This window comes from Canis lupus, chromosome 19 (assembly GCF_048164855.1).
Source record: "Canis lupus baileyi chromosome 19, mCanLup2.hap1, whole genome shotgun sequence".
NCBI classification, from domain to species: domain Eukaryota; kingdom Metazoa; phylum Chordata; class Mammalia; order Carnivora; family Canidae; genus Canis; species Canis lupus.
This window is the reverse complement of record NC_132856.1, coordinates 3,272,058-3,284,777: the sequence shown is the minus strand read 5'-3', so window position 1 is coordinate 3,284,777 and position 12,720 is coordinate 3,272,058. Positions and strand designations below refer to the sequence as shown.

Genomic DNA, 12,720 nt, shown 5'->3' with positions numbered 1-12,720 from the left:
CAAGACACTTTGTAGGCAGAAAAATAAGGCCCAATAAGCTTCAAATGAGAATCAGCTAGAAATGGAAAGTTGGTAATATCTAACAAACTGTATATGCAATCCCACTTCTAGAAACTTACTCTGAAGATACATCGCAACAGCACAAAAATACATACAAACAAGGTTATTTGATGCAGCCTTGTAAGTAACCACAGAATATCGGAAACCACCCAAATGCCCACACAAAGGAAATTTAATGAATAACCTACAATACATATACATAATGGGGTATTCTTCAGTTGTAAAAATAAAATGATTGAGAATAATCTCCATAAATTAACATAAAGTGATTTCCAGCAGATATCGTCAAGCAAGAAAAGCTAAATACAGAGGAATAATGTTATGGACTAAATGTGCGCCGCCCCCCCCCCCCCCCCCCGCCCGCCCCCGGCCCAATAGTTTATGTTGAAGCCCTAACCCCCAGCACCTCAGAATGTTGACTATATTTGGAGATAGGTCTTTCACGAGGTGATTAATTTAAAATGAGGTTGTTAGGGTGGCCCCATCCAATACAATCTGATGGTGTCCTTATAAGAGGAGGAGATTAAGGACACAGACACACACAGAGGGACAACCATGTGAAGACACAGGGGTAAGATGGCCATCTGCAAACCAAGGAGACAGGCTTCGGGAGAAATCAATCCTGCTGACACCTTGATCTTGGACTTTCAGCCTTTAAAAAAGTGAGGGAATAAATGTATGTTTTTAAGCCATCCAGTGTGGTACTTTGTTATGACAACCCTAGAAAACTAATAAAAATATAAATAGTATGCTACATTTTCCTGCAAGAAAGAATGGAAGAAATTATACATCTATCTGCTTGTTTCTATGAAGAGAAACACAGGGAAGATAACCAGAAACTAATGAGATTGGTTACTTGGAGGGAGTGGGTGGGAATGAAAGGCGAGAGGTGATCGGGGAGGGGGTGTTTCTGTATGTAAGCAAACATTTTTGTGTCATTTAGATGTTTAGAACCATATTAATGTTTTACATGCTCACAAATACAAATATATCAACAAGGATGGGGTGGGAATCTAAAACTGAAGACAAACAGAAACCTATCTCAAATGTGTAACTACACCAAAAGAGAAAGGAATTAACTCAGGTAACCTCAGAGTCATCTAAAGATAAAAGAAGCTGAAAGAAGATCTTGAGTTTTGCTTATTAGTAGGTTTATGGTTGCAGTGGTGTGGTTAAAAACTGCAACCACTTGTCAAGTATTCTAGAACTGAACAAATGAGTAAATACACTAAACCTGTTGGGAGTTGGGTTTCTGTTGGTGAAAACTGTGCAACAGGAGAAGGCTGGGAAGAGCCAGTGGTCCTAGATTGGAACTGGAAAACTGGAATGCTAACTACTAAAGTCATCGTTATAAATATGTGTGGGTGCGTATATAAACATATACGAGCACATATATGTATGTGTATGTGCACTAATATAATATAATATAATATAATATAATATAATAAATTATATTCTGCAGAGAAAAAATACAGACCTATCTCTCTTAGCTCTCTTCCAAAAGGGCCAAGGAACAATGACACCCCAGTAGCCATGAGTACACCAGGAGCCCAGATCTTGTTTCTAAATACCTTTTCCTCATTAGAAGGAACCAGGGCTCCATGAAGAAAGGGCCAATTCCAGGGTAGGGCTGGGAAGTACAAGACATAATGTGCACTCAGCAACTCAGGGGCCTCAGACAAAGGTTCAATTTCACCCCAGCTGTTTCTGCCTTCAGGTCTGCGATCCAGTCCTCTGTGCTGAGAGACGCTACTGAGAATTTCCTTTTGCCATACAGAACTCAAGGGCAATACCTCTGCTTTACTACTTTATCTTTCTGCTTCCTCTCCTGGATTTTCTTCCCAGGCTGCTTTCTAGTTTCCTCTGTGTGCATTACCTATGATATCTCAGGTAAAAGAGAAGAAGCTGTAAATCTGCACTGCTCTTTCTAAATCTTACAGATTAGATTCCCAGAATTGAAGCTTTATCTCACACGACTTTCTCTATGAGACTGTCAGCACTTCTCTCCCTATCATTCTCTGAAGATGTGTTCTCTGTAAAGCTCCATCATTTTGATGCACATTATTACTCCTATTACTTTTCAACAATGTCAAGGTCATTAAACACAAAGACAAGCTAAGGAATTGTTTCAGATTTAAAACCAAAGAAATATGAAAACTGAATGCTCTGCCTGGTTCTGGGCTAGATCCTAGACCCCTGATGAAATCTGAAGAAGGTCTATAAATTATACTTTTGTGTCCATCAGTGTGAACATTCTGATTTTGATCACTGTACCTTAGTGAACTAAAGGACTCTTCTTCTTCTGAAGACAAGACATATACACCAATGTTTCGAGAGGGAGGAACAGAAGGAAACAATGCCTTCAACTTGCTCTTGAATGATTTGGAAAAACGCTAAGAGCTGGTGAGTTTGGCTGAAAGATACATAGGATTTCTTTGTGCCAGTCTTCTGAAATTCTATCAAAACAAAAAGCTACAAAAGAACATGACAAAATCAAAGGCATTCTTTAAATAAGGGCTGATACAGATACATCTGAATATTATTCAGACTTTAAAAAGGAGGAAATTCTTACACACACTACAGCATGGATGGGCCTTGAGAACATTCTGCTAAGTGAAATAAAGCAGTCACAGAAGAACAAATGCTTGATTCCACTTGTAAGGCATACTTAGAGCCAAATTCCTAGAGACACAAAGTAGAATGCTGGTTGTTGGGGTCTGGGAGAGTGGTTAATGTGGACAGAGTTTAGTTTTACAAGATGAAAAGTTAACAACACGTTAACATACTTAACACCACTATAGTACCTTAAGATGATTAATTTTACATTAGATTTTTTTACCATGATAAAAAAAAATCCAGCATAAAAAAATGACTAATTAGGCAGAGATCAAATAATAAATGAAGAAAACTAACGACAAAAAAAGGGGAGGCAGAATGAAAGCATTTTTATAAATGTATGTCTTATTTGGAAAGAGGAGACACATAGGACTTTAATGTTCAAATACACACACAAAATTTAAGGGTCTCAAGGACCCACACTGTGGTCTCTAAGTACCATTTCCCAATAAAAGCAATGAGGGCTTGGAGAAATGTTGATTTCATGTCTAGGGGAGGGAAAGTACAAGATGAGCCCAGAACATCTTATTATACCAGAAAGCAAGGAAACTATCAAACACTAACAGGCTGGTCAAAAGACCTAGAAGCCAATGCAAAGAGGCTCTCACTGGCATATAAGCACCAGTAAAAATAAATAATCACTGCAACAGATTAAAACATACCAATCATGTTTTTAAAAACCCACTTGTTTATTATTTATAATGGGATAAAAGAAGACAACCTTATGGGTCACTTTTGAATTAAATACGTGCATATATTTTTACTTTTCCCCAAACCCACTAAACGAGATTAAAGCATTTTTTTGAGGTCTAAAACCACAAAGACAAAAACAGAAAGAGGAGACAAGAGCAATGAAGTCTGGGCACTGGAGGCATATGGATGAGTTAGGATTTCCTAATCTAGCAAGTCCTGAAGAGCCGAATCCTAAGCCAAAATGGGACAAGCTGAGAAGCAATCACACTTATGCTGTCAAACTCCCAACTAAAATGCTCTTGAATAAGCAGCACTGGTTACCTTTGGAAGGGAGGATGAAAATGGATCTAAAAATAGGAAAACTGTTTGAAACTCTGTTTAAGAAGCAGCTGGATCCCTAATTCCTCTCCCCAGCACTGCAGAGCTGACGAATGTCCCTGCCCCCTGGCAGAAGATTGGAACTTGATTCTGCAAAGAGGGTAAAAGAAAGGCCCTCTGACCTGGAGGACACTGGGTGCACCTGTGGCAGAGGCTCGTGCTCAGAGAGAGAATAAGTGAATGTATCCATGCACACGTGTTCTAACACCAGGGCGCCCAGCCATCTCCCCACCCTGGCTCCCACAACACTGGCAACCAGCCCTTTATGCTCTCAGGAGGACAGACGTTCCTTTTTCAAAGAATCTAGTCACCCAAGAGGAAGGATCTAAAAGTGTTGACATTAAAAATTGTCAAATGGCCCAGCCAGTCCACCCTCCTGAGAAGCCACAGGTAATAAACTCCACTACAAGCTGAAAGCTTCAACCAGCTTTTTGATGGCCCTCCTTAAATAGCTCACAATGAACCCACCAGACATCTGAGGAGCAAATGCGTGTAAGAAAAGCAAGACCTAAACTAACAAATAAGGAAAGTGACTTTTAAAAGACTGTTTCAATAACCCCCAGGAGATAAGACATTGCACGTGTGAATGAAACCAATCCTTCAAATTAAACACAGAGCACGGCAAGAACAAAAGGGCCCTTAGGAATTTAAGCATATGAAGACACTCCTCTTTTAGACAGGGGTGGGTGCCGGTTCAGCCCCTGGGTTAGACTAAGCCCTCCCCATCCCCAGGTGCTCCCTCTGCCTGCACTCTGCCGGCGGGCCCGTCCCCACCCTGCCCTATGGTCCCCGCCTAGCTCTGCACTCACACAGTCTATATTCTCCGTCATGTTCAGAATGATGTAGTTCTTCCCAGCCAGGTTGCTCCAGTCTTTGCAGATCACCTGCGCAGTAAAACAAAAAGAAGGGTGACAATTACAAAGGCATAAGGAAAGGCATCCAGAGAAAGTACGGACGGAAACCCTTTGAGCAGCTGGATGGTGAAGGCCAGGTGCAGGTTAGTGACAGCTAGGTGAGAGTTGACAGCCTCTGCAAGGTGGCATGCCCAGGCTCCAGCCCCAGATGTCTCCAGGGACTGCACAGAGGATGTCTTCAAGGACAGGTAGGAGAGGCCTGACAGGGCTTGCCCCAGCTATTGGCCTTCAGTGGCAACCCTGCAGGGGTTTCTTGTTCTGTAGGCTGAACGAAAACAGAACTGCAGGCCAGATACACAGGCTGGCAATTTGGGACTCCCTTCCCTCTGTCCTTTCTCACGTGTGAGCACACTGGCCTGGGCATATGCTGGGCAGGGGTGAGCAGGAGAGTAGGTGGCGACTGCACTAGGGGAGCAGGTATGGAGATGGGGGCAGGGGCACAGGTCAGGCAGTTGGAAGGCCACAGGTGGCAGCAGCAGCACTGAATGAGGCCATGCAGGCCAGGGGAACGGAGCTCTAACAAGAGCCCATGCAGGGCTATGAGGTGTGCGCCGCAAAAGTTTTGCTGGGGCTCTACATGCTATACTGGGGACACCCATCTCAGCCTGGCAGCCCCTCCCATCCCCACTGTGCAGCCAGGGGACCACCAGGGTCCTTAGAGAGAGAGACAGTCACATGGTCTTCATGTGCCCTCACTTTACCTGAGTAGAATCCCAGGGTATTCTGGACTGGGCTTCCGCAGCCTGTCCTTCCTGGGGCTGATGGCTATGGTCTTCTTGTCCCAAGGTAGCAGAGGAAGGTGTCAGTTCCACGTCTCGGGGGGCCAGGGGGAAAGAGGCTGAGGCTCCAGGGTAAAGGGGGTCTTCATCTGGTGTCTCAGCCCCACTGGGAGCTTCTGTCTGAGGGAATGATGCCAAGGACGGCACTTCCCCTTGCTTGCCAGCCAACCCCACTGCTCCCACAGTGGCCTCCTCACTTGCCTCCTGAGGAGCCTCAAAGTCTACCCCATGCCCTGCCACTGGCAGCACTGTGCCCCCTGCCTCCTGGCTGACAAAGTCCTGACCCCCTGGGGTCACTGTACTTGGGGTGACTGCGGGTGGTGACAGGCTGGGCTCCATGCTGCTCCCCACCTCCACATCCAAAGAGGCCTGGTCCCCAGATTCTTCATGCCTGTATTTGGCAGCCCCTGACATCTCACTGCTTCTGGTGGGAGAAAAGCTGTGGACCTGAATTTGGGCTGCTTCTTGGGATCTGCTCACAGGCAGCAGCTCCTCTTCGTCCTCTTCTTCTTCCTTCTCTACCTCCCCCTTCTCCCTTTCCTCCTCCTCCTCCTCCTCCTCTTCCTCCTCCTCCTCTTCCTCCTCTCCAGGAGCCAAATGCCAGGGTGGCTCCACCAGGTTCATCTTGGGCAAAGGGGAGGGCAGACTTGGCACCTCTTGACCCTGGCTGGTATCTTCTATTGGACCCGCCTTCTCAGTCAAGTCTGGAAAGACATAGTCTAAGAACAGAGACAGAAACCTCATTCACTAGTTTCATCGTCCATCATTGATTTGTTCAGTATTCTCTGAGCAGATGATATAAAGGAACTGTGAGACCCACAGGGAGATGGTGGGGAGTCAGACTACCAAGCCTACTTGAAAGGAATGAGAAATAAGGCTGGGTGGTGGGAGTCTGGGAGGCAGACTGTGGGGGAGATGAGGGCCAGGCTAGTCCTTATTTCCTTCATGATGATTATGACACAAATCTGCCACTAAAATTCTATGAACACAAGAATGTATAAAAGTAGAAAGAAAGTTTGTATGATCGCACCCCTCAGAGACAGCCCTTGTTGACAGTCCATGACAAGAAGTTAACATCTCTATAGTTCTTATAATGCATTTATGTTTCCTCCTCTGGGGATTTCTCCAAGAAGATCCCAGACAACCCATTAAAAAAGGTTCCTTTTATCTCTTTTCCAATGGGTTGTAATGGGAGGCCTCTTGGTAAAACCATCAAATGAGATCTGAGAACACTCTGATCACAGGAACAGAAGAGACACAGAGATCATGACCTTTAGCCCCTGGATGGGAAATAAAAAAGATGTCAGGAGAGCTCAAGAGAGACTACTGGCTGAGCCCAGAACTGACACGGTCACTGTTGGTAGTGACAGGAGGAATTTTACCCTCCCTGCCATTCCTAGGAACCATATCTTGAAGCGTGGAACTTAGGAGACCTCCTGGACAGCAGGACTTGTTCTGGCTTTTCACTGAAGCCTAGGCAAGCCTAGGCCTCTTCAGAGTAATGACATAGCAAAGTCATGGGCCAGTTCTCTTAGAGATTGATTCAAAACACCAGAAGCTATTTCTAGCAAGAAATTTTATTGGTTGCCCTCTTGTTGCAAAACAAGTATCAAAGACTGTTTTAAAGCACTCTTCAGACACGAGAGAGGTGGTTCAAGGTAGTGAACTGGGCCTCCTCCTCCAAAATTTCCATCAAATGGTAGAATGGCTTTTCAACTGTCAAAGTTTTAAAGGTTTAGATATATTTTGGGAATGTAGAAAGTAGATGACATCACAGGAACAAATAATCCCTCAGCCAAGACAAACACCAGGAAAGGCAGTGGAAAAGGGGCTTCCTTTCTAACAGAATCAAGGAGAGAGAATAACTACGGGAGCAAAAGGACACAAAACATAGAAAATTCAGAAAATGGAAGACAGGGGCACCTGGGTGGCTTAGTGGTTGAACATCTGGCTTTGGCTCAGATCATGATCATGGTTCTTGGGATCAAGTCTCACATCAGGCTCCCTATGGGGAGCCTGGTTCTCTCTCTGCCTGTATCTCTGCCCCTCTCTCTGTGTCTCTCATGAATAAATAAATAAAATTTAAAAATAAAAAAAGAAAAGAAAATGGAAGATAATCTTTAAATTCCAGTTAGTATCTCAGAGAGACCCAAAGATACTGCATCCCTAAAATAAAAACAGGCTAATAAGAGAATCAAATAATCTCTAAAAAAGAAAAAGTCTGTAGAAACTGAAATGAAATTGTCAAAATATAAAAATTCAATAGAACATCTGGAAGAAAAAAGTCAAGGAAAAATCTTTAGAGCAAAAGTAAAAGGACAAGAGAGAAAAGTTAAAAGAAACAGATGACCAGTGCAAGAGGTCTAATATCTAATATGATTTATAAAAAGATAAGAACCCTTAAAATGGAAAGGATAAAGAGCCAAAGAAGAAAATTTCCCACACCTGGCAGCAGGAATCTTCACATTGAAAGGGCATATACTTGAGATGAATGATAAAAGGCTTACATCTAGCTTCATTCTCATGACATTTCAGAATTTGTTTTTATTATTATTATTTTAGATTTATTTATTCATGAGAGACAGAGAGAGAGAGAGAGAGGCAGAGACACAGGCAGAGGGAGAAGCAGGCTCCATGTAGGAAACCTGATGCAGGACTCAATCCCGGGACCCCAGAATCACACCCTGGGCCAAAGGCAGGTGCTAAACCGCTGAGCCACCCAGGAATCCCCACATTTCAGAATTCTAAGGAGCAAGAGGAGATCCTAAAAGCTCTCAGAAAAAGAACAGGTTAACCTATAAAGTTACAATAAAGAGATTATCAAATTATCACCAAGTTTCTTTTTTTTTTTTTAATTTTTATTTATTTATGATAGTTACAGAGAGAGAGAGAGAGAGAGAGAGAGAGGCAGAGACACAGGCAGAGGGAGAAGCAGGCCCCATGCACCGGGAGCCCGATGTGGGATTCGATCCCGGGTCTCCAGGATCATGCCCTGGGCCAAAGGCAGGCGCCAAACCGCTGCGCCACCAGGGATCCCTATCACCAAGTTTCTAATTCATAACACTAGACTGTAGAAAGGAAACTGAAAATGCATTCAAAATTTTAAGGGAAGTGTATTTTGAACCTGGTATTTTATACCCAACTAAACTATCATTCAAGTATGATTATAAAACAGACGTTTTCATATATGCAAAGAAAGGTCTTTCAATCCACTGATTCTGAGAAAGGTATTTAAGGAAGTTCCCCCAAGAAATCCAAAAAAGACACGGGAATTAAGAAACCTGAGAGGAAGTCATGAAAATAAATCCCTTGAGGGAAGCTGTGCAGTGGGTCTATGAAATAAGCATTCAAATGGATCCATACAACTCTGAGAATTATTACCAAAGGAAAAATTGACTTATTATGAGAAAAAGTATAATTTTTAGAAGCTGATTGATCTTAGTGATAATTGAAAGCACACTATACTATTTAGACAAATAATTAGAATACTTTTGTTAAGCATAGTCTTTTTGAGTAGAAGAAACTGGTAACTTAACATCTTCCACTCCTCATCCCCTGTACATACTCCACAGGGAAGCTTACCTATTCACCACACAAAGCAGACAGTCATGGTGTTTAGGAGAGAGGTGTGCTCATGGAGCAGAGACCACAGAATACTGAGGAGACCTACACCAGCCTCTAATACTGAGCAATCTAGTATCATCTTTATAAAAATGAAAGAATGATCAGGACTCACAGGACATTAGATGAAAGTCAGGCTCATAGAGAAACATGAAAGGGAGAAAGCAAAGCAACTCACCTCTGAGAGAAGTTAATTTAGTAAACAAGGAGAACTTAGAAAAATCTGTTCTGAACACCTCCAGAGAGACTTGAGGAAATTACACCCATAAAACAAGTATATAAAATAATAAAAATATTTTACTTCAATATATATATATAAATAAATGCAATGCATAAAAACATAATTGAAATGGCCACTTGGCAGAAAGATGGTATAACAGCATGTCACATGGGCAGCCCAGGTGACTCAGCAGTTTAGTGCTGCCTTCAGCCCAGGGTGTGATCCTGGAGACCCAGGATTGAGTACCACATCAGGCTCCCTGCATGGAGCCTGCTTTTCCCTCTCCCTGTGTTTCTGCCTCTCTCTCTCTCTCTCTCTCTCTCTCTCTCTCTGTGTGTGTGTATCCCTCATGAATAAGTAAATAAAATCTTTAAAAAAAAATAGCATGCCACATGGATGCCAGGGCAATGAACATATACAATCCCTCAGAATCATGAGATTTTATGGTTAGAAGATTGCCCTAATGGCAATGTGCAAGAATTTGATGAGAGAGGGGATGAATGAAAGCAGAGAAAAGAGCTAGGGGCTTGCTGCAATGTTCCAGGAGAGATGAACACAGGTGATGACATTGGGAATGACGAGAGAACAGGTTCAAGAAATGACCCCAAGGTAGACTTGATAACCTGTGTGCTGACTGACAGGCAGAAGAGGGCACTCTGGCTGGCTGTGCGGTAGCTATACCTTTAGCAGAAATGGTCAAGTCTAGAGGCAAAGCGCACTGGAAACCCTCAAGAAGTACTTGAATTAAAAAAAAAAAAAAAAAAAAAGAAGTACTTGAATTAGCCAATACATTCAGTACAGAATGTGGAATGTGACAGAAATGTGGTGGGTGGTGGTGCACTTCAGCAGAATCCCACTGAGGTAGGGGAGTTCCTAAGAGGGCAAGCTAAATAAATAATCCCTCTACTCAAAATAATAATAATAATAATAATAATAATAATAATAATAATCCCTCTACTCAATTAGATGCTGACTTTCCAAAAGTTGATCCCTCTATCCCTCCAGAGACAGCCTGGCTTCCCACAGAATACTCTCAACTAAGCTGGACAATAAAGGGGTCATGCTGTGGGTGATGGGCTCTGTAGCCAGAAGACTTAGCCACCAATTTACTAGTCTAAGTGATGGTCAGTCCCTGGATTTCTCTGGGCTTCAGTTTTCCAAATGACAAATGGATGCCTGTATGTATGAGTTCTAAGGGTCTAAGCACTCATACCCTGTGCTTTGGAGATAGTTTCAACAAACGTGCCTTACACATGAGTGGCGTTAAAAACAACAATTCCTCTACTGTCCTAAATGAGAATAATACAGGATTTCCAGGACTACTGACTCTGATTGCCAACCAAGGTGATCTTCTTCATTCCTATGTTCCCGGCAGCTAAGACAGTATCTGCCTGGCCCAGTGCAGAAAAGAGTGGCAAGTTTGAGTAGTTTGCCATAATCGTAACCATGTTGATTTCCTAAAATATATTTTTAAAATTTATTTATGAGAGACACAAAGAGAGAGAGAGAGAGGCAGAGACACAGGCAGAAGGAGAAGCAGGCTCCATGCAGGGAGCCTGACGTGGGACCCAATCCCAGGTCTCCAGGATCAGGCCCTGGGCTGAAGACGGCACTAAACCACTGAGCCACCCGGGCTGCCTGCATGTTAATTTCCTGATGGTCACTGTACATGATTCCGTAAGAGACTGTCTCTGTTCTTCAGTATACACTGAAGTATGTAGAGGTAATAAAGGGGCACTGCATCTGCAGTCTAACCCATCAAACGGTTTAGAAAGAATTGTACATCTATAAGTCCATACACATATTTGGTAAAATGTTAACACAGGGGTAATCTGAGTGAAGGGTGTATGGGAATTATTCTTGCAAATCTTCTGTAAATTTGAAATTATTTTTGAAAGAAGGAATTACAGAAAGAGAGAGAGAGAGAACCACTTATCTACTGGCTAATGAACATGCTAGAGCCACCGGAAGAGAAGTGAAACGTGGCAAGGGACAGGGCAGGCCACCCTGGACTAGGAACTTCTGAAGGCTCCAGGAGGAAGAAACATAGAAGTGAATAACTTGGTGGACAGGTAAGAACGTACTTTTCCCACTCAGGTGTCCAAGGAAAGAAGACCAAGCTTCTGGAGATTTGCAACACTGGCCTGGGAGAAGTGGGAGAAGTCATTTTGGAGAGGGGATAAGAGAGTGAACTATAATGGAGGAGGAAAAGAGAAGCAGGGGGATGGAGCAGGAAAACAACAGAGACGCAGGAGAGGATGGCGCCACAGCGGGTGAGGCACAATGGGCCATGCAAGGCAGGTGGCTGCCCCAGTGCAGTGACAGCAGGATGTCCTGAGCCCTGCCCACTGCTGTCACTGAGAGCTGTGACTCCACATAGGCAGAGCCTGTGCTGCTTAGTGCCCTAGGCTTTGCTTCCTATCCCATCTGCTTCAGCATTTGGAGTCAGAACAGGAGGGTCCCACCAACCCCAGAACCTGTCTGGGATGAAGGCATACCTGCAGAGCACTCCCCACACACCCCACACCTGGACACAACTGTGAACAAGCAGAGATACCCAGGAGACACATTCAAGATAGCAGGAAAGGCAGTTAAAGCCTGCCCCCTGTCCCCAGAAGGGTAGTGACACCTGGGGCACTGAGGAGACATGAAAGGTCCCCAACAGCTCAGACCCTCCAGAGTGGGCTCCAGCTTGGCCTCAAAGCCTGGAAGTTCAGGGAGTGGCTATGCTGCAAGTGCACACAGGAGACAGCTCAGTCCACTGGCTGTTGGTGAGACAGCAGAGGCGTGCCTGGGACCTTGGCCAACCACTGGCCCCCTGCCTCCTTAGCCTCCCTCCCTGAACACAGGGTGCCAGCTCTGTGAAGTCTCAGTACCCCCTGGTGGCTTTAACTGGTAACTACATCATCCCTCTAGCCCGAGGGAAATCAGGACTCCAAAGACAAAGCCTTCCTTTTTACAGATGAGGAATAAAAAGCTCACAGAGGGGAGGCCACTTGCTCTAAATTGTGGAACTACACTTATCACAGCTGTAAAGTTGTAAAACCCAGGCTTGTGGGAAGTTAAAGCCAGTCTCTCAAGACACACCTGCTCAGTTAGACCAACGCCCAGACTTGGCTTCAGACGCCAAGGAGGAGCAAACTGATAGCAGTGGCATCATCTCTCCTGCTCCATCTGACCTGCAGGCAGAGCCCATCTCTTGAAAGCTAGGGCTGAACCACCAGACAGTTGACAGGTAAGGGCTCACGGTTCAGCTTCAGAGTTCTGCAGCCAGGGGCCAGAATGCTGGCTGACTCGCCTCTAGACGTGCCCACCACCCCTCTGGGATGCCGAGGCTTGGGTGAAATGACATAATGCATTCAAATCCCCTCGCCCGGAAGGCATGCTCTCTTATCCCTGAGCCCATATCTTCAAGTCACACTGCTGTCTTATACTCCAC

The 12,720-nt window shown here is 44.3% G+C and overlaps 1 protein-coding gene across 4 annotated transcripts in view; it reads right to left on the bottom strand.

The window, feature by feature from the left end:
• PODXL2 (podocalyxin like 2) overlaps positions 1-12,720 on the bottom strand; it is a 36,953-nt gene that overhangs the window by 8,767 nt on the left and 15,466 nt on the right. For all 4 annotated transcript variants that reach the window (XR_012011459.1, XM_072784866.1, XM_072784865.1 and 1 more), the window contains exons 3-4: positions 5,363-6,159; positions 4,557-4,631 (exon numbers count right to left, since the gene is read on the bottom strand). Coding sequence is in view for 3 of the 4 variants with exons in the window: in XM_072784866.1 (XP_072640967.1) it covers positions 4,557-4,631; positions 5,363-6,159 (872 nt within the window). In the remaining variant the exon portion in view is untranslated. The remainder of the gene's footprint in view (positions 1-4,556; positions 4,632-5,362; positions 6,160-12,720) is intronic.